The 19,648-nt window shown below is 39.8% G+C and overlaps 1 protein-coding gene across 10 annotated transcripts in view; it reads left to right on the top strand.

The window, feature by feature from the left end:
* The window catches only part of NR3C1 (nuclear receptor subfamily 3 group C member 1), a 118,132-nt gene that overhangs the window by 75,197 nt on the left and 23,287 nt on the right, over nucleotides 1-19,648 (top strand). For 9 of the 10 annotated variants that reach the window (XM_042938226.1, XM_042938199.1, XM_042938245.1 and 6 more), the window contains 2 exons: nucleotides 14,951-15,117; nucleotides 19,343-19,459. In XM_042938226.1, coding sequence (XP_042794160.1) covers nucleotides 14,951-15,117; nucleotides 19,343-19,459 — 284 coding nt within the window. The remainder of the gene's footprint in view (nucleotides 1-14,950; nucleotides 15,118-19,342; nucleotides 19,460-19,648) is intronic. The other variant, XM_042938257.1, reaches the window with a different exon arrangement.

Below are 19,648 nucleotides of genomic sequence, written 5' to 3'. Positions count from 1 at the left end.
TCTATGCCGTACATTGCATCCCCCTATCTTATTTATATAACTTGAATCTTGTGTCTCCTAATCTCCTTCCCCTATTTTGCCCACGTGCCTACCTTCCGCCCCTCTGGCAACTATCAGATTATTCTCTGTATGAGTCTGTTTCTGTCTTGTTTGTTCATTCTGGTTTTTAGATTCTGCATATAAATGAGACCATATAGTGTTTGTCTTTTCTTTGACTTGTTTCACTTAGTATAGTAATCGGCAGGTTCATCCATGTTGTTGGAAATTGCAAGATTCCATTCTTTTTATAGCTGAGTAATACTCCATCATATATACATACACCACAGCCTCTTTATTCATTCATCTATCATTGCACACTTAGTTTGCTCCTGTATCTTGGCTATGGTGAATAATGTTGCAGTGAACATGGGTGTCTATGTCTTTTTGAAATAGCATTTTCATTTTTTTTTTCTAGATAAATACTCAGAAGTGAAATTGCTGGATCATATGGTCACTCTGTTTTTAACTTTCTGAGGAACCTCCATACTGTTTTCCACAGTAGCCGCACCATCTTGCATTCCCGACAGCTGAGTCCCAGGGTTGTCCTTTCTCTACATCCTTGCCAACACTTATTTCTTGTCTTTTTTAATAATAGCCAAACTGATAGGTGTAAGGCAATATCTGATTGTGGTTTTGACTTGTTTCCCTAACTATGACTGATGTTGAGCATCTTTTTATGTGTCTGTTGGCTATGTGTATGTTTTCTTTGGAAGAATGCCTATTCAGGTCCTCTGAATCCATTTTAAATTGGATTGTTTGGTTTTTCATACAGAGTTGTGTCAGTTCTTTATATATTTTGGATATTAACCCATTATCAGGTGTATCATTTACAAATACCTTCTCTCATACAGTAGGCTGTCTTTGTTTTGTTTACTTTTGTCTTTGTGTTGCCTTCACTGTGCCTAAGGATTTGTTTCACATAGTATCATTTGTTTCTATTTGCTTCAGTTCCATGTGCCTGAGGAGACAAATCCAAAGAAATGTTGCTCAGACTGATGCCCAAGAGCTTACTGCTTATGTTGTCTTCTATGAATTTCATGGTTTCTGTTTTTACGTTTAAGTCTTTAATCCATTTTGAGTTTATTTTTGGGTATAATGTAAGAAAGTGTCATTCAGTTTTCCTAATACTATTTACTGAACAGATTATCTTTTGTCCCTTGCCTCCCTTGTCATAAATTAATTGACAGTATAAGCATGAGGTTTATTTCTGAGCTCTCTATTGTATTCCATTAATCTGTGTCTGTTTTTGTGCCAGAACCATACCGTTTTGATCACAACAGCTTTGTAGTATACTTTGAAATCAGGCAGCAAGATACCTCCAGCTTTGGTCTTTCTCAAAGTTGCTTTAGTTATTTGGGGTCTTTTGTGGTTCCATACAAATTTTAGGATTAGGTGGTACTAGTTCTATGAAAAATGCTATTGATATTTTGATAGGGATTGCATTGCATTGTTTTGGGTAGTATGGGCATTTTAACTAAATATTAATTCTTCCAGGCTATAAGCGCCATATATCTTCCAATTTATGTCATGACATATTCAATTTCCATGATCAGTGTCTTACAGTTTTCAACATATAGGCCTTTCCCCTCCTTGATTAAATTTATTCCTAGGTAATTTATTCATTTTGATACAATTGTCAATGGGATTATTTTCTTATTTTCTCTAAGAAGTATATAGAAATGCAACAGATTTATGTATATTAATTCTGTATCCTGCAACTTTATTGAATTCACTTATTATAAGCTCTGATTAGCTTTTTGCTGGAGCCTTTAGGGTTTTCTATATGTAGTTTCATGTTGTCTGCAGATAGTTTTACAGTTTTACTTCTTTTCCAATTTGCTTGCCTTTACTTCTCTTTTCTCGTCTAATTGCTGTCTCTAGGATTTCCATTACTGCGTTGAATAAAAGTAGTAACACTGGGTATCCTTATCTTGTTCCTGATCTTAGAGGAAAGCTTTAAGCTTTTCACTGTTGAATATGATGCTAGGTGTGGGTTTATCATGTATGGCCTTTTATGTTGAGGCATCTTTATTCTATACTTACTTTTTTGAGAATTTTTATTATAAGTGGATGTCGAATTTTATCAAACAGTTATTCTGCATCAACTGAGATGATCATATGATTTTTATCCTTTTGTTGTTGTTAATGTGGTGTATCACATTGATTTGCAGACACTGAAACCATCCTTGCATCCCTGGAGTAATTCCCACTTGGTCATGGTGTACGATCCTTTTATTGTATTGTTGAGTTTGGTTTGCTAATATTTTGTTGGTGATTTTGAATCAATGTTCATCTGGAATACTGGCCTCCAATTTTCCTTTTTTGTAGTATCTCTGTCTGGTTTTGGGATCAGCATAATGCTTGCCTCATAGAATGAGTTTGGAAGCATTTCTTCCTCTTCAATATTCTGTAGGAGTTTGAGAATAGGTATTACCTCTTCTGTAAATATTTGGTGGAATTCACCTGTGTAGCTGTCTTGTTCTGGACTTCTGTTTGAACCAATAATCAAAACCTCCCAACAATTTTGTTACCAGTGATTGATCTGTCCAAGTTTTCTATTTCTTCTTAATTGAGTCTTAGAAGATTGTTTCTAAGGACTTAACATTTCTAGGCTATCCCGTTTGTTAGCATACGATTGTTTGTAGAACTCTTATTATATGATCCTTTGTATTTTTATGGTATTGGTTGAAACATACTGTCTTTAATTTCTGATTTTATTTGGGCCCTCCACTCTTTTTTTTTTTTTTATGTTGATAATGCTGGCTAAAAGTCATCAAATAGGCTGCATGTCCAGTGTAGAGCCCAATGCGGGGCTTGAACTCATGACCTGAGATCAAGACCTGAGCTAAGATCAACAGTTGGAGACTTAACCACCTGAGCCACCCAGGCACCCCACATTGTTCTTTCTATTGCTTTTTTGTCCCTATTTCATTTATACCCACTCTGATCTTTAATATATTTTCTTTCTTCTACTAACTTAGGGCTTCATTGGTTCTTTTGGTTTTATTTCCTTCATGCGTAAAGTGAGATTGTTTATTTGAAATTTTTCTTCTTGAAGTAGTCCTGTATTGCTATATACATTTTAGATCTGCTTTTGTTGTTACCATAGATTTTGGACTGCTGTATTTCCATTTTCATTTGTCTCAAGATGTTTTTTATTTCTTCTTTGATTTCTTCTTTGATTCATTGGTTGTTCAGTACCATGTTGTTCAGCCTCCATGGGTTTGTGGGGTTTTTTGCACTTTTCTTCTTATAATTGATTTCTAGTTTCCTACCATTGTGAAAAGATGCTTGTTAGGATTCAGTCTTTTTAAATTTATTGCGTCTTGTTTTGTAGTCTAACAGGTGATCTATCCTAGAGAATATTCCATGTGAAATTGAAAAGAAAATATATTCTTCTGGTGTTGGATGGAGCGTTCTGTATCTATCTGTTAAGTCCATCTGGTCTTATGTGTCATTTAAGGCCAGTGTTTCCTTATTGATTTTCTGTCTGAGTGATCTATTTATTGATGTAAGTAAGGTGTTAAACTCCCTTACTATTAATGGATTATTGTCAACTTCTCCCTTTATGTCTGTTAGTAATTGCTTTGTTTCTTTAGGTGACTGACCTTCGGTTGGGTGCACAGATACTTACAAGTGTTATACCTGTTTGTTGGATAGATCCCTTTATCATTATGTAATGTCCTTTTTTTACACTCTTTGTTTTAAAGTCTATTTTGTCTGATGTAAGTATTGCTCCCTGACTTTCTTTCCATTTCCATGGACTCACACAGATGGGTCTTTTTGTTTTTTGTTTTTTGTTTTAATCCATTCAGCTACTATGTGTCTTTTGATCGGAGCATTAAGTCTATTTAACATAGTTATTGATAGGGGTACCTGGGTGGCTCAGTCAATTGAGCATCCGACTTGAGTTCAGGTCATATCTCACAGTTTGTGAGTTGGAGCCCCACATGGGGCACTCACGCACGCTTGCTCTCTCTCTCTCTCTGTCAGAAATAAACATTAAAAAAGATAGTTATTGATAAGTAAGTATGTATTGCCACTTTGTTCATTGTTTCCAGTTGTTTTGATAGTTCCCTGCTCTTTTCTTCTTCTCTTGGTCTTTTCCTTGTGATTTGGTGACTTCCCCTAGTGTTAGGTTTGATTTCCTGTCTCTTTATTTTTTGTGTACCTATGGTAGGTATTTGGTCTCTGGTTATCAGGAAGTTCATATATAATATCTTCTGTATACAGCAGTCTCTTTTAGGTTGATGGTCACTTAAGTTCAAGCATGGTCTAAAACACTACCTTTTTTATCTCCCTTTTATGTTTTCACTGTCAGACTAAGTACTGTAGGTCTAGATGATTTTACTCTTCTTGTCTTTTAACCTTCATACTAGCTATGGAAGTGGTTGATCGGCTACCCTTACTATATGTTTACCTTTACCAGTGAGAGGGTTTTTTTTTTCCCATAATTTCCTTATTCCTAGTTACCGCCTTTTCTTTTCCACTTAAGGAAGTCCCTTTAACATTTATTGGAAGGCCAGTTTGGTGTTGATGAACGTCTTTAGCTTTTGCTTTTCTGGAAAACTCCTTGTTTCATCTTCAATTTGGAATGATAATCTTGCCAGGTACAATATTCTCGGTTGTATATTTTTTTCCTTTTAGTATTTTGAATATTTTAATACCACTCCCTTCTGGCCTGTAAAATTTATGCTGAAAAATCTGCAGATAGTCTTACATGGGTTCCCTTGTATATAACACGTTTTCTCTCACCACTTTGAAGATTCTCTGTAAAGTGTCATGATATGGGTCTCTTGGGTCCACCTCATTTGGGATTGTCAGTTTCCAGACTTAGATGTAGGTTTCTTTCACCAGGTTAGGGAGGTTTTCAGCCATTATTTCCTCAGATAGGTTTTGTCTCTTTCTCTCTTCTCCTAGGCCCCTACAATGCAAATGTTAGTATGTTTGATGTCATCCTAGAGGATAGTCTTAAACTTTCCTGCTTTTTAAATTTCTTTCTGTGCTGTTTCTATTGGGTGATTTCCACTAATCTTTCTAGGATCAATGATCCCTTCTTGTGCATTATCCTATACACTGGTGATTCCTTCTAGTATATTTTTCATTTCAGTTATTCTTTGGCTCTGAATGGTTCTTTTTTATGTTTTCTGTTTCTTTGTTGAAGTTCTGTGTTTATCCATTCATCTCTTTAGTTAATATCTTCATAAGCATTACTTGGAATTCCTTATTTGGTAGGTTGCTTATCTCTGTTTCATGTAAGTTTTTTTTTCTGAGTTTCTATCTTGTTCTTTCATTTGCAACATACTCCTCTGTGTCCTCATTTTGCCTAGCTCTCTGTGTGGTACTAGATCAGTTACATCTATTAGTCTTGAAGGAGTGGCTTTACGCAGAAGGTGTCCTGTGGGGCACAGGAGCCTAACATGCTCTGGTCACCTGACCCAGGTGCCCAAGGACTGATGCCTGGGTGGGCTGTGTACACCTCCTGTTGTGGTCGGTCCCAATCCATATGGACTTGCTGATGTGTGTGGGGCTGGCTGCAGGAGCTGACTGCAATGCCCGATTGCAGCAGTCCGGCCAGGCTGGTAGGCAGCCTCCTGCACAGCTGGCTACACCTGTTGTAAGTATTTTAGTTTGCTGGGCTGGCACCCCAGGGCAGGGTGCTTGGGAGGAGCTGTAGTACCTGCTGGAGACGTGGGGTGGTAAGCCTCCTGGGAAGGGCTCCAAGTTGGTTGGATGGAGTGAGTTCACAGAGAAACACTGGGCTATGTTTCCCCAGAAACACTGTAGTATAACATAGGTGCTAGTTATGGTGCTAGCACAATAGATAGAAAGTATTAGAAATGGTGCCCACCAATGCTGGTCCAGCTGGGTAGAATTGACAAGAACAAAATGGTGCCCACCAGGGCCACTGTCCCTGGGGAATGCCCCAAGTGATCCCTGTCTCTCTGGCACACACCCCAGCCATTAGTGAAAGTACTTCCTTCACATGTAACCCTTCACATGTAAGAGAATCCGCACATGCTCTTTAAGAGTGGAGTCCCTAGGGGCGCCTGGGTGGCTCAGTCAGTTAAGGGTCCAACTCTTGATTTTAGCTCAGGTCATGATCTCAACAGTTTATGTGTTGGAGCCCTGCATTGGGCTATGTGCTGCAGAGCTTGCTTGGGATTCTCTCTCTCCTTTTCTCTCTGTCCCCTCCCCTATACACATGCTCTCTGTTTCAAAATAAATAAATAAATAGATAAACACTTTATAAAAAAAAAAAGAGTGGAGTCTCTATTTCCTACTGTCCTCTGGCTCCCTTGGCTATAAACCCCATTGCTTTTCAAAGCTTGTTATTATCGGTGCCATTCACCTGAGCAGTGGAGACTGGTGTGGGGCTCAGACCCCTCCTTCGTCAGTGAGGCCTCTGTGGTTGTGATATCCCTCCCACTTGTGGGCCTCCCCACTAAGCATGCAGGTCCTGACTAAACTGTGTCTGCACCTCCTACATATCTCACTTTGGCTCCCATCCTTAGTTGGGTATGATCTTTTCTGCTTGTCTTTAGTTCACTCTGAGATACTTGTTCCACTTGTAGGTGCACACTTTGGTGTGTCCAAGGGAGGACATGAGCCCAGGATCCCCTACTCCTCCTGCCCCTCGAATGTCTTAATTATAGGCAATCTCTATTCTACTTTGATACTAATGATAGAAGAGAGAAAATCAGAAATTATTTTTAAAGTTTAACCCTACCTCAAGACAATCTACTTGGTGACTCACACAGGTTTTAAAAAATTCTGTCAAGCTTGAATGGATATTACCCTGCAGGTCCCTGCCAGGCAGCACAGTTAGGAAGGTAAGGAACACAGGTTTTGGAATTAGGCAATGCTGAATTCACATCCAGGTTTTGCTCATGTGACTATGGGCAGACAAATGGTTTAACTGTCATCCGTAAAATGGACTAGGAGGAAGGATTATTAGAGGTCATGTATTTATTAAAGTTCCTAGCCATGGAGTTTGGCATGTAGAATTAAAATATCACTTAACTAGTGTACCCTGTAATCATTACTATGATGGGAGTGTTTTGTGTCCCCTCCTAAGAACCTCTCGTCTTAAAGTTTCCATCTGCCTGCCTGATAAGACTTCTGTCTTCCATCCTCTTCAGGAGATAAGTTTCCCATTCTTTTTGCTATTAATTCAATATTTAGAATTATTCCTCTAAGCTATTTCAGTGGATGTTTCGAAACCAGGGTGTGAAGTGAGAGCATCGTCACCAAAACCCAAGGGAAATGCATATAGCCAAAAAAAAAAAAAAAAACCAAAAACAAAAAACCTCTCATTGGGTAGACGGGCATGACAGAGAAACCAAGAAGTTTTCACAGTAATAAAAGAACCTGAGAATTGAAGAATCAATCCTTGACTTTTGGCTGAGGTCAGGGAGGAAGTGTGTGGCCATAGATCAAATTGAGGTTGGTTCTGAGTGTTTTGTTCCTTCCTTTATACTAATATAAAGTTGAATAAGGACCCAGCTGCTCTCAATTTGTGTGATTTTACAAAACATCTTTGTAAGGATTTAGGAATTGTGTTCATTGTACAGAATGAGATAAGTATGAATTTGTGGATCATTTGAAAATTTAGTCCAACAATACACTGTTGCACAATTTTAAGGCAGCTGTTTTTCCCTATTTCCCTCTATTTGGCAACCCTTACTTGGACAAAAATCTGGATTTGCAGATCCTGATTGGAAGCACGCACAGGGAATTTGCTCCCTTTCGTTGTATATCATTGCAACCCCAGATTCCATAATCAAAAATTCCAAAATCAAAAATACTTAAAACTAATGTAAAATGAAGACAAATACAAATCATCAGTTTACCACAATTCTAAATTAAACTACAAACCCCAGGTAGACCGTAGCTGATAAAGTCTACTTAATCTTGCAAGCTAGACGTACATTACTGAAACCCAAGACAATTCCCAAAGATGCTGGTACCAGCTTAAACTCAAGCTTCGTGGGGTCACACATAATTATAATAACAATGGCATTCAGCTATGGACTTGCCACGGAGGATACCTACTGGGTCAACGTCTATGAAAAATCAAGTCTTGAAAAGATGGAAAAACATTACAGGTGAGATTTGAGCTCAGAACCACAGCTCCACAGCCATCAGTTTCACCCCTAGATATATAGTGGGACATACATTAGAAGAAGGTAGTGAGCGTACCATTGCCTCAGACATGATCTTGTATTCCTGAAGGATGTGGTATTCCTAACTCCGTGTGTATCAAACCATAATTATCCTTGTGTGCTCTCAAGAAGTGAGGAACACACATCCTCACTCCACAGCATCAGTACTTGTTAAAATTCATGTCCCCTAATGTAGGCCTGAGCAAACAGAGCTGAGGACTTGCAGCCTAAGGTCTCAAGTTAGCTAATACAGTGACCAGACTGAGGACTGATGCTTCCAAAGAGAAAGAAATACGTTTCTTCTGTGAAACATGTTAGATCAGACTTTACAAAACAAGTTCAGATAAGGTGACCATGTTCTCTCTTCATAGAAATAAATACACAGGACCAAAGAAGCCTTTTAGAGGCTCAGATATATTCTTCCCTGCCTATACCCTCTGTGCCACCTTGGGAAATGTGGACAAGTTCTTGGAGTCTATTGATGGAAGACCTTCATTTTACAGACAGAAACTAAGCCCAGAGACATTAGGTGACAGGCCCTTGGTGTCTCAGAGATGTGAAAAAGGCATTTCCTCCTTCATTTACCCTTTACTGAAAATGTATTAGAGTTTGTGTTGTTTAACCTTCTCCCTAAGATGAGTGAGGATAAATGATGCATGGTTTGGGGGAACTGTCTTAATATGCACCTAAAGCTAAAACAAGTTAGAAACCTCTCTGAACAAATGCAAAGCAAAGAGAATAATCAGTGTTTCTTCGACTTCTTCAAGAACATGTGTTCTGGTAGAACCGTTTAACAGAAATATCACGAAAGCCTTGCCTCAGAGTATTTTTCTGTTTGATTTAAAAACTATTCCATAGCTTATTATCAAACAAATCAGTAATCCTTTAGCTAATGCAGGGATAAATGGACAGTCAGAAAACATAATCACCTGGTGTGTGCAGCTGAGTATTTACATTTTGCCTAATGAAAAAAGATAAGAAAAATGCAGGTGATTTTAATGTGTAAAAACCATGTTTTCAGGCTAGCCCTAGAGGGACAAATACATTACTGACTCCAAGTAATCACTAGACCTCTGTAGTCCCTGGTGTCAGCTCTGTTTTGAATCTCTTTCTGGACTCATCTTGAATCAAAGAATATTTAAGCCTGTTTCAGTAGGACACTTGCTCCCTTTAAAGATAGTTCAAAGGTTTTAAAATCTGTTTCTGGACCTTGTTGGATTGTTTTCTTCTCTGTGTTGCCTAAAGCTTTATGTATAGCAAGGGTTCTTAACCTCAGCATTATTGACAGTCAACTCTGGGTAACTCTTTGTTGTGGGGGATTGTCCTGTGTACCCATGGCATGTGGGTGGACCAGCACTCCAGTCTTTTGTCATTAGATGTCAGCAGCATTTCCTCAGCTTTGACAATCACAGATGACTCCACCCATTACCAAGTGTTCCCCCCACCCACCTACACACACCCCTCTTCCCCGGGAGCAAAGAACCACTGGTTTACAATATTTGGCCAATGAGAAAACACCTGTTCCATGTGTACTTGGTAGAAATTAATCCAGTTTTATTTTCAGGATTTTTCCCCATGTTAGTTATACTTGTTTTCTGAGGTGATACCCTTTTTGCTTTGTTTTGTTTTGTTTTGTTTTGTTTTATTTTGTTTTCCCCCAAATGGGTTCCTTGCATTTCATTGATTTAATTCACTTAACTTGGAGGCTAAACCAACAGCACCATTTGGATTTGTAATGTTTATCATCTCTGCTTCTTTGTCTTTGGGAGAAAGCCTCTACTAAGCAATACTGTATCATCTTGCCAGGTACATTACAGTCCCCATTTAGAAATAGGGCAATTGAGATTTAGAGAGATTAAAAGGTCACCAAGCTACTACACTGCAGTTAGGTTATGAATTCTAGCCTGCCTGACTTAGAGTCCTTACTATTCTATGTAACAGCAATTCTCAGAATGTACTCCATGGACACTTGGGTGTCCCCAGGACCCTTTCAGAAGTACATTAATAAAAATATACAGTCTTCATTTGCCTTTCTCACTGTGTTGGCATTTGCAGAGATGGTACAAAAGTAATGATGAGTAAAACTGCTGGCCTCATAGGGTACAGTAGTAAGTGTACTCACTGCCTTGCCCTCCCAAGTTAAAGAAAGCCAATTCCACTTAAGAATATCTTTGAAGGATTCCTGTGTGGCTTAGTCAGTTGAGCATCTGACTCTTGGTTTCTGTTCAGGTCAAGGTCTCATGGTTCGTGGATTTGAGCCCTGTGTCAGGCTCTGTGCTGACAGCAAGGATCCTGCTTGGAGATATATATTCTCCCCCCCACCCAACTTTAAAAAAATTTTTTTGTTTTTTTTTTTTTAAAAAGGATATCCTTGAGGAAGCAAAATATTCTTTTAAATCTCCACCTTTGACAATGTCCTTTTACTATCTGTGTGACAAAATGGGAAGATGCTTGAAGCTTATTACGTACTTACACTGCACATAGCACTTAGGTTTGTGTCAAAGAGGAGTAGGTGTAAGACTGTTTATGTTGCACATTGAACAAGCCACCTTTTTCATGACATACCATGGATAAACCATGATTTTTAGCCTTTGGTGTTTGCCAGATGTTATCTCAAAAATGATTGAAGTGAGCTTATCACTTCAAGGAAGACAGTTTAGAACTTTGAAAGACTTATGTCTGCCACTATGAGCTTGATAGATGTGACTGTTATATTGTATAATGAACTGGTCAACATTTAGAAAATCTGCCCAACTCAGTGAACCAATATTTTCCAAATGACTAATGCAGGATAGTACAAAATCATGCACAGGTAAAAGGACCATTCGAAGCGCAAGACAGACTGATGGATTTTAATGTAACAGTGTTTCAAAAAGTTCACTGATAGGGATTCAGATTCTACACTGCAGTACTGACCTTTAAAAAACCAGAATGTTTTATTTTGGGGTAGAATCACAAAGAATATCTACATTTACCTGAACTCAAGCTCTTGGAGGATCATTAACCCTCAGCTGGCTCAGAGGGAAGGGTATTTATGGCACTTGCCTTCATCTGAGATCCTCCAGGTGGTCCCATGTCACAGGAGGCAGGTAAAAAATATTGACAAGAGTTTCAAGGTTCGTTATTTCAGTGATGTATTCCACGCATAATAAGACTTACATACATGAAATGACTTCTGTGTCGTCACAACACCTGACAATCCGGATTCGTGAGCACGTGCTAAATGAAAGGATGTCATTTACCTGTACATTTTATAAGCTCCTCGAGGGGTGGGATGAATTCTCACAGTCCATCCATGACTATCCGTCCGGGAGCCCCCTCTCAGCACTTGCTTTTCTTGTAGAACTCGACAGAAAAACCCAGCTTTGAATGCGTGGTTTTTTGTTTGTTTTTTCTTTCTCAACTGTCACGTAAACTCCGTCGCCTCAGGAATAAGCTGGTGTTTAGCACGCTGTCCACTGTAAGTGGGGAACAGCATTTGAGTGTTCACTTGGAACAAGGCATTTTGTTCCTATGAGTCTCCACTCACCGTGGATATGGTCAGTTCATAATGGAACCTCTTACTGTCTTCCAAGTTTGGCACAGCCGTCCGCACACACTGATCAAAGACCCCAGACTTTTCAGCTTTTCCATTCAAGGAGATGTCATATACGTTCTCATTCCTGTGTGCTTTCTCTTTCTTTCTGTCATGTATTTGCCATGTATCCTTATTAAAAGATGGTGATTCCATATGGTTTTCCTTGTAGTTCTAGCAGTTTGGTTGGCCTGTAGCCCTTCAGCAGTAGCACAGGGTCACATTTGCGGTTGTAAACTGTGCCGTACTCATCCGTGTTCCCCAATGGTGTTCGTCCTAGGCTATCCTAGTCCTCGTGTTTGTGTGACAGAAATGGATTTTTTTCCCACCGATGTCTGTGGTATGCTTGGCAGTTTTCCACGTACTCCATTCTTATCTGACGGAGCCTGGAATGACTGAAGGGATTTCAAAAGGGTGACTTAAATTACAGATGCTTAGCTACACTTGTATCCGTCCATTGGTTCCTAGCTTTCCCTGTTGCCATCTGTAGCTCATGGTTGAGTGGCCTGAATGCGTTTTGCCAATGCTCTCATTTATAAGCTAGAATTTGTGATTACCATCCTGGGTTTCAGACTGAATACTAACTTTCTACTTACATAATGCTGTCTCATAAAATCTCTAGTTTTTCTGAAACAGGAAAGGAGGAACCACAGCACACACACAGATGATGTCCTTCCTACTCATGAGGAAACTGAGGCTCAAAGTGGTAGATAGCAACCCAGGGTCACACAGACTTTCCATGGGGAGAGCAGGGATCTGAAGCACGTCAGTTTGACTGCAAATAGACCCCCCCCCGCCCCCCGATCACCCTCCTCTTACTGCGTTGGCCTCATCTGGAGGTGATACCATCCTGTCACGGGGCTGGTGAGCGGCTAGACGAGATTTTACTCACGAAAGTGTTTTCACAGCTACAAAGTCCAGGCACACCTAGTTTTATGGTGCTTTCCTTTATTGCACTTTGCGTTTTTTACCAACTGAAGGTTTGTGCCAACCCTAATTCAAGCAAGCCTGTCAGCACCATTTTTCTAACAGCATCTGCATATTATGTGTGTGTCTGTGTCACATTTTGGTAATTCTCTTGGTATTTCAAATTTTTTCATTATTGTTCACGTGATCTGTGATTTTTGACTCGCTGAAAACACAGATGGAGTATTTTTAGATTAAGGTATACACATTCTTTTTTACATATAAAGCTCTTACAGACTTTAACAGACTGCAAAGCAGTGTGAATATAACTTTTATGTGCACTGGGAAACCAAAAAAGTCATTTGACTTGCTTTATTGCGATATTCACTTTATTGCTGTCTGTGGTCTGGAACCAAACCTGTAGTATCAGTGAGGTATGCCTTTACTACAAAGTACCATTTTAAAAAATTTTTAAACACTTACATATGCCTATGTTTTTGTGTGTATTGTATATAAATATATATATATAAGTATATATATAAATATATATATATAAATATATATATATATATATATATATATATAATTGGTTGAATTAAATGGTTGAAGCATTTCAGAAGTAACCTTTCAGATCTTTAAATATTATACTCATTTTCCATAAACAACTGGTTGGTCCCTAAAAATAGATGTCAGATGACAGAGATGGGCTGAGCAGGAATAGGCGCATCTTCAGGCCACAAGCCAAGGAAGTTTTTGCTTCCCTGACACATCGCTCTGTTCACTCATGCCAAGTCCTTCCTACCTGTCTGTAAAAATACGGCCTAGAGCAGCTCCTCCGCGTTAGTCACGAGCTTCCATTCATCACGGGTGGCTCACGCCAGACCTACAGCACGGTCATTTCAGTCTGTCCTCTCCCATCGTCCGCTGTCCCCCACCTAGCAGGGAACCAACACCTTGTGATACGGAAACATCCAGAACTTTGTGGCCATGCTCAGAAAACATGTAAAACCCTGAGGCCTATTCCCAGAACTGGGGTGATGGCAACACCGTCCACCTGACAAAGCCTCTCGAACGGAAGACTGGCAAGGTGCAGTAGCTTCATCCGAGGACAGGATTTACGGGAGCTTTTGGGCTTGCTGAAAGGTTTCAAAACAAATTCGGGCCTAGAGTATCTTTAGAGACATAACAACAGCACTCACTGTGGTGAGAAGTCTGCAAAATGAACCACGAGATGGGGTAGGAGAAGCAGATTCCTGTCCTTTTCTTGAGGCCACACCCGGCCTCAGTGCAGAGGACAGAATGCTCCTTCCTGTTGAAAGCCCACTGCCCTTTCCGTTCTTGCTGTGAGCCACACAGGAAGGTGACAGACAGTGATGTTTCGCATCAGTCTTTGTAGGCCATAATGAGAAACCTGATAGCATTGGGATTGAGAGATGTAGGCCCAAACTCAAATACTGTATGAAGTTTTGACTCTAGCGGAGGACATGGATTGACTGAATTTAGACACTGAGTTTAGAGAGAGGCCTGTACAAGGTCTTAAAATGACAAAAATTAACTTGATGTCCCAAACAATTAAAGGGGCAGGACGCATCTTCTTGAGGTGACAGATGTATATACTATCTCTGGATCATGGTGGTAGTTGCACTACTATCCGTTTAGCCAAACTCATCAATGGTTCACTTACAAATGGTGAATGATATGGAAGCGACCCCTTTATAAAGGTGATCATGAATGTAAACAAATGCTACACAACTACAGATGACAGTTTCAAAGTGAAGCATGTATTCATCATTCTTTTTAGGGAATGCTTAAAAGGAAATTCCCTCACTCTTGGGGTGCCGGGATGGCTCAGTCAGTTAAGCGTCTGACTTCTACTCAGGTCATGATGTCACGGTTCGTGGGTTCAAGCCCCGCATCGGGCTCTGTGCTGACAGCTCAGAGCCTGCTTTGGATTCTGTGTCTCCCTCTCTCTCTGCCCCTCCCCCACTCGCACTCTGCTTCTATCTGTCTCTCTCTCCCCCCCCCGCAAAAATAAATATTTAAAATTTTTTTTTAAAAGTTACCTCACTCTTAATTTTGTCTAAAAGAAGATTAAAACATGATTTGAAAATATTTGAATAGACTGTTGTAATGCTTGCTAGTACTTGAAGCCAGAGTTCAGTGTGAACATGCTCCCTAGGGAGTGAGGAGGTAAGAGAGCTGTAGTTCGATGTTTCTTTGAAGGTCATGACAGTGGATCCTGACACTGCTTTCTCTCCTCCTTCAGCCCTGGAATGAGACCAGATGTAAGCTCTCCTCCATCCAGCTCTGCAGCGGCAACGGGACCACCTCCCAAACTCTGCCTTGTGTGTTCTGATGAAGCTTCGGGGTGTCACTACGGGGTCTTGACTTGTGGAAGCTGTAAAGTATTCTTCAAAAGAGCAGTGGAAGGTAGTGTGTGTTTTGAAGAGTTTTGTTTTTCCTCTACTTGGTTCTTATCTCTCAAGGTGGATTGTGAAGTTTCTGGTATATGCGAACCCCATTAAGGCTGGAAGTCAGTAAAGTCAGGTACGGGGGGTTGGCTCGAAGGCCTTCTAAATGGAGAGATTTTAAAAAGCCACACAAAAAGCATAAGAGACTCTTAAATACAGAGAACCAACTGAGGGTTGCCGGAGGGAAGGTGGGTGGGGGGATGGGCTAAATGGGTGATGGGCATTAAGGAGGACACTTGCTGAGATGAGTACACGTAATGTACTCGTGTTACACGTAAGTGATGAATTACACGTAATGTAAAAGTGATGTGTTACACGTAAGTGATGAATCACTGGGTTCTACTCCTGAATCCAGGACTACACTGTATGTTAACTAACTTGAATAAAACAACAACACAAACAGAACTAGAATAAAATAGAAAAGTATAAGTTAAGGAGAGGGAGTTTGGTCAGATAACAGAAGGTAACGGTAAGAAAGTGCTGTCATGGGAAATGGTGGTGTTACATTACTGCCCAAACCTAACATTCATTGTGTGAGAATCATGGGCTTTAACTCCCATGAAGTAGTTGGTTTTAAAACCACCGACTATTCCAGTCTGACAAAAAATGAGGGACAGTAAGAACTATGAGTGGAAAGTCTGGGTGGGTTTCTCTTCCTGTTGAGTCAGGCACTGTGCTAAGTGGTATCAAGTCCACATAAGACCTGGTCCCCACCCTCTGGGTGGTCACGGTCTGCTTGAAGTGAGAGAGGAGTTCAAAGTTTCCAGGAAAGAGGTAGTAGTAAGAAGCAAGTGATAAACAGCCTGAGGAGATAGAGAAAGAAGGTAATGTAGAGAAGCTGATTTCATCATATGAATACTAATAAAAACTGTACCCTGGTTATAGATTCAGTCTGCTGACAAGGGCAGTCACATCAACTCCTTAAAGAGAAATTCATTCCATAGCAAATTAGTATTGGAAATTACTCTAAAATCCTCTTGGGAAAAAATCATGTACTTTAGTTATTTATAAAGCTGTTTGAAGGTGGTGTCGCATGAATGGATTACCTAAAGCTCTGAGTATGTTAATTTTTAAAGAAGTGTAATTATCCATCCACAGTATGAGAAAGATTATTATTATTTGCCTCAAGTTCTGTTTGCATATCCTTAAGAGTTAGATGAGTCATTTTCTTTTGTTTGGATTACTTTTTAATCCATGAGCTAACTATAAAACTCCTCCTGTTACCCCACATGGAGCACAGGGAGGCAGGCTTTGACCAGGTAGGAGCCCCCAACTATTGAGTAGTGCTAAGGAAAGCCCACCCCTGCGTATTCTACTGCCTCTAACAAAGTAGACCTTATTCACCACGGACCCAAGAGAATGAAGCTTTTTCTTGTCTGCACTTTACTTCAGCACTTTATTTTAAATGTTTTTGTTTATTTCTGAGAAGAGGAGAGAGAGAGAGACAGAATGGGAGCAGGGGAGGGGTAGAGAGAGGGGGAGACCCAGAAGCTGAAGCAGACTCCAGGTTCCGAGCTGTCAGCACAGAGCCAGACTTGGGGCTCAATCCCGTGAACTGCAAGATCATGACCTGAGCCGAAGTCACATGCTTAAATGACTGAGCCACCCAGGTGCCCCTGTCTCAGCACTTTAAGTCCTGAGTTATCTCCATGGTATAAATGCAGTGATAGAGGTAATCCAATATACAATAATACTGGCAAATTAATTTCTGCAAGTGAAATTCAGAAAGAGACCGTGGAACCTTAGAAGAAAAAAAAAGGGTATTTAAAAAAATATTTTAATTAAAATGGAGGAGAATGAAAAATTCTTTAAAACAGGACTATAAATGTAAATGCCTATACGGACCAAGTATGTGTCCTTCTGGCAAATAGAAGACATTTGGGTCAAGGAAGGTTAGAGAGTGCAAGCTTACTTCAAAAGCTTTCAATACCCTTTAAAAAGTAAAAAAGAAAAGTAAAAAAAAAAAAAAAACAAGAAAAAAAGCTAAACCTAGCCATATGCCCTCAGGGCTTACCCCCTGCTTTAGAATTAAATTCTTATGCTTGTTTTTAGGTAGAAATTTCATAGAATATGAGCTGTCCCGTTTCAAAATGTTTATTTAGCGTTTAAGTATTTCAGTTAAGTATGGTGGCTCGATTACATAATTAGTAGGGGAAGGTTTAACTGTGGACTATGTTAAGTAAATCCTATATTTGGACTTTCATTTTCTCCAACATCCCTTCCAGCTCTAAAATTCTGTAATCCTTTGACAACCTAACTCGGAGCAGTTCTACTTTTCCTCTCTACACAGGATGGAGATGTTTTCATTACAGAGATGTAGTTTCTAAGGTCTGTATCATACTTAGCAGTCCATTTTTGGCACCTGCTGGAAATACTAGGTTACCCCCCCCCCAAATTGGCATAGGATAAATACCTGAACATTTCAGCAATTTTTAAGAAGTTTTATCCATACAACCCAGATCAAGGGTAGATATCTTGAGTTTTTTTAAGTCTGTATTCTGGGAGTCACTTCTCTACATACAGAAGAAAACTTTGGGTAGCCTCATGTCTTTTCATGTATACTAGTTCCGTGATGTCCCCCCTTCCACCAAGTCCCTTTTACTTATATCTCCTGTACACAAAAGTACATGTAATCTTTGTTGGTGGGTCATAATGATGATAGACATCCATTACCTTTAATGTCCCATAGACCAAGCATTATGTTTTATGTACATCATACCATTGTATTAAGGGCTCTGTGAGCTCTTAAATGCTGTTCTGGTCCTATTTGATCAAGGAAACTGAGGCTGAGAGTTTAAGTGGTAGAGCTGGGATTCCGGGGGCGGTAACAGCTGGTATAAGACATTGGGCATTGGAGAAAGGAGCAGCTCTGGAACAAAGCTCAACTGTAGGCCATCGGTCAGCCCGGTGGCCTACTCCTCACAAAGAACTGAACCTGATATAGTTAACCATCTACTCAAAATGCACGCCTCATAGCACTGTGATTTATCTTCTTATGAAGAAGGGAATACGGTTTGTTTCCATCCAAGTAGTAGGCAGTCCTGTGCAGAAGGGATCTTTTCCCAGAAATCAGAACAAGATATATTCAACCTAGTGAGCTGATGATGATTTTTCTCTTGTCTCTGAATGCGATTTCTTTTTGAGAAGAGAAATGCCCCGTTGTGGTCCTGTGCATAGCCACAGTGGTGTTGTGCAGGAGGATCTTTTCAGTTTTTGCCAGGCCAGCAGATCCTGAGATATTTTCTTTGACACTCAATAGCCAGATTAAAAGAAAACTACAAGAAAGCACTTTTTGGGGTGGGTAAGGGTATCAGTCTTTCCATTTTAATTTTTTTTGCTAGGTGAAAACTGCACTTTGTACCTCTTACCACACATTATTAAATACTAGGTGCCAGAAGATTGTATAGACAGTGACAGTCTAATATTTGGAGTCGGTGGTGGATTTAAACACTTACATTCTACAGTGCATGTGACATATGAACAAATATCTGTAAGATCTATATACGGTAGTTTGCCAGGTGTGTGATTTCCCTCACTAGTTGTTGCCAATCTTAACATTCAAGATTAAGTTTGTTCCCTGTCACTTAGACTTGAAGGGGGAGCACGCTCCATTTGCATATGGTGGCATAATGTTGAGGGAAAGTCATTTTCCGTGTGGGGTTCTTTGAGTATTTTGAAAGCAGTTTCCTCTTTGTTTAACCTTCCTTAGCATTAAGTCAGAAGTCATAATGAAATAGTGACTTAAGACATCCTCTCTGTCAAACTGTACTTTAAACAGTTTCTCCTGTAATGCAGAACAGGGTTACCTTGGAGGAGGGTAGTGACTGGAAAGGGCCTAGAAGACTACTGGTGGAGTACTGTTCTTCTTGACCAGAGAGCCGATTACATGGCAGTGTTCAGTTTGTGAAAACATAGGAGATGCTACACTTAACAATCTGTGCACTTTTCTGTATGGGTACTGCAGTATTTTTCATGAACTATGTTTATTTGTTGAGCGGAATAAGAAAGAGACATTTTTAAGGTGACCTCACAACTCTGTAATGGGAGTGGAAGCAAGTACATCTTTCTTCATCACTGCCTGTGGTCCCTGCCCGTGGTCAGCCCAAAACAAAAGGGCAATGAGTCTCGTCATAAAAAGATCCCTTATAACCTGGGAAATTTTAACAGTGCCTTTGTTTTCTGTCTAGGACAGCACAATTATCTTTGTGCTGGAAGAAATGATTGTATCATTGATAAGATTCGAAGAAAAAACTGTCCAGCATGCCGCTATCGAAAATGTCTCCAGGCTGGAATGAACCTGGAAGGTAATGTAAACACCTGAAAGGAAATGTCTCTGCATCATATAAAAATTTGTCATTTTCCTTTTCACGATATAAGTGAGCAAAAGTAATAATTTAGTCGTTGCAATATATATGTGCTTGGCTAACATCATTTTATATTACTGCTTTATTGAGTAGGATTTTTGTGAATATTTCATATTCCACTTGAGTTTT

This window comes from Panthera leo, chromosome A1 (genome assembly GCF_018350215.1).
Source record: "Panthera leo isolate Ple1 chromosome A1, P.leo_Ple1_pat1.1, whole genome shotgun sequence".
NCBI classification, from domain to species: Eukaryota; Metazoa; Chordata; class Mammalia; order Carnivora; family Felidae; genus Panthera; species Panthera leo.
The sequence above is the reverse complement of the archived record's forward strand: the minus strand, read 5'-3'. Positions and strand labels throughout refer to the sequence as shown.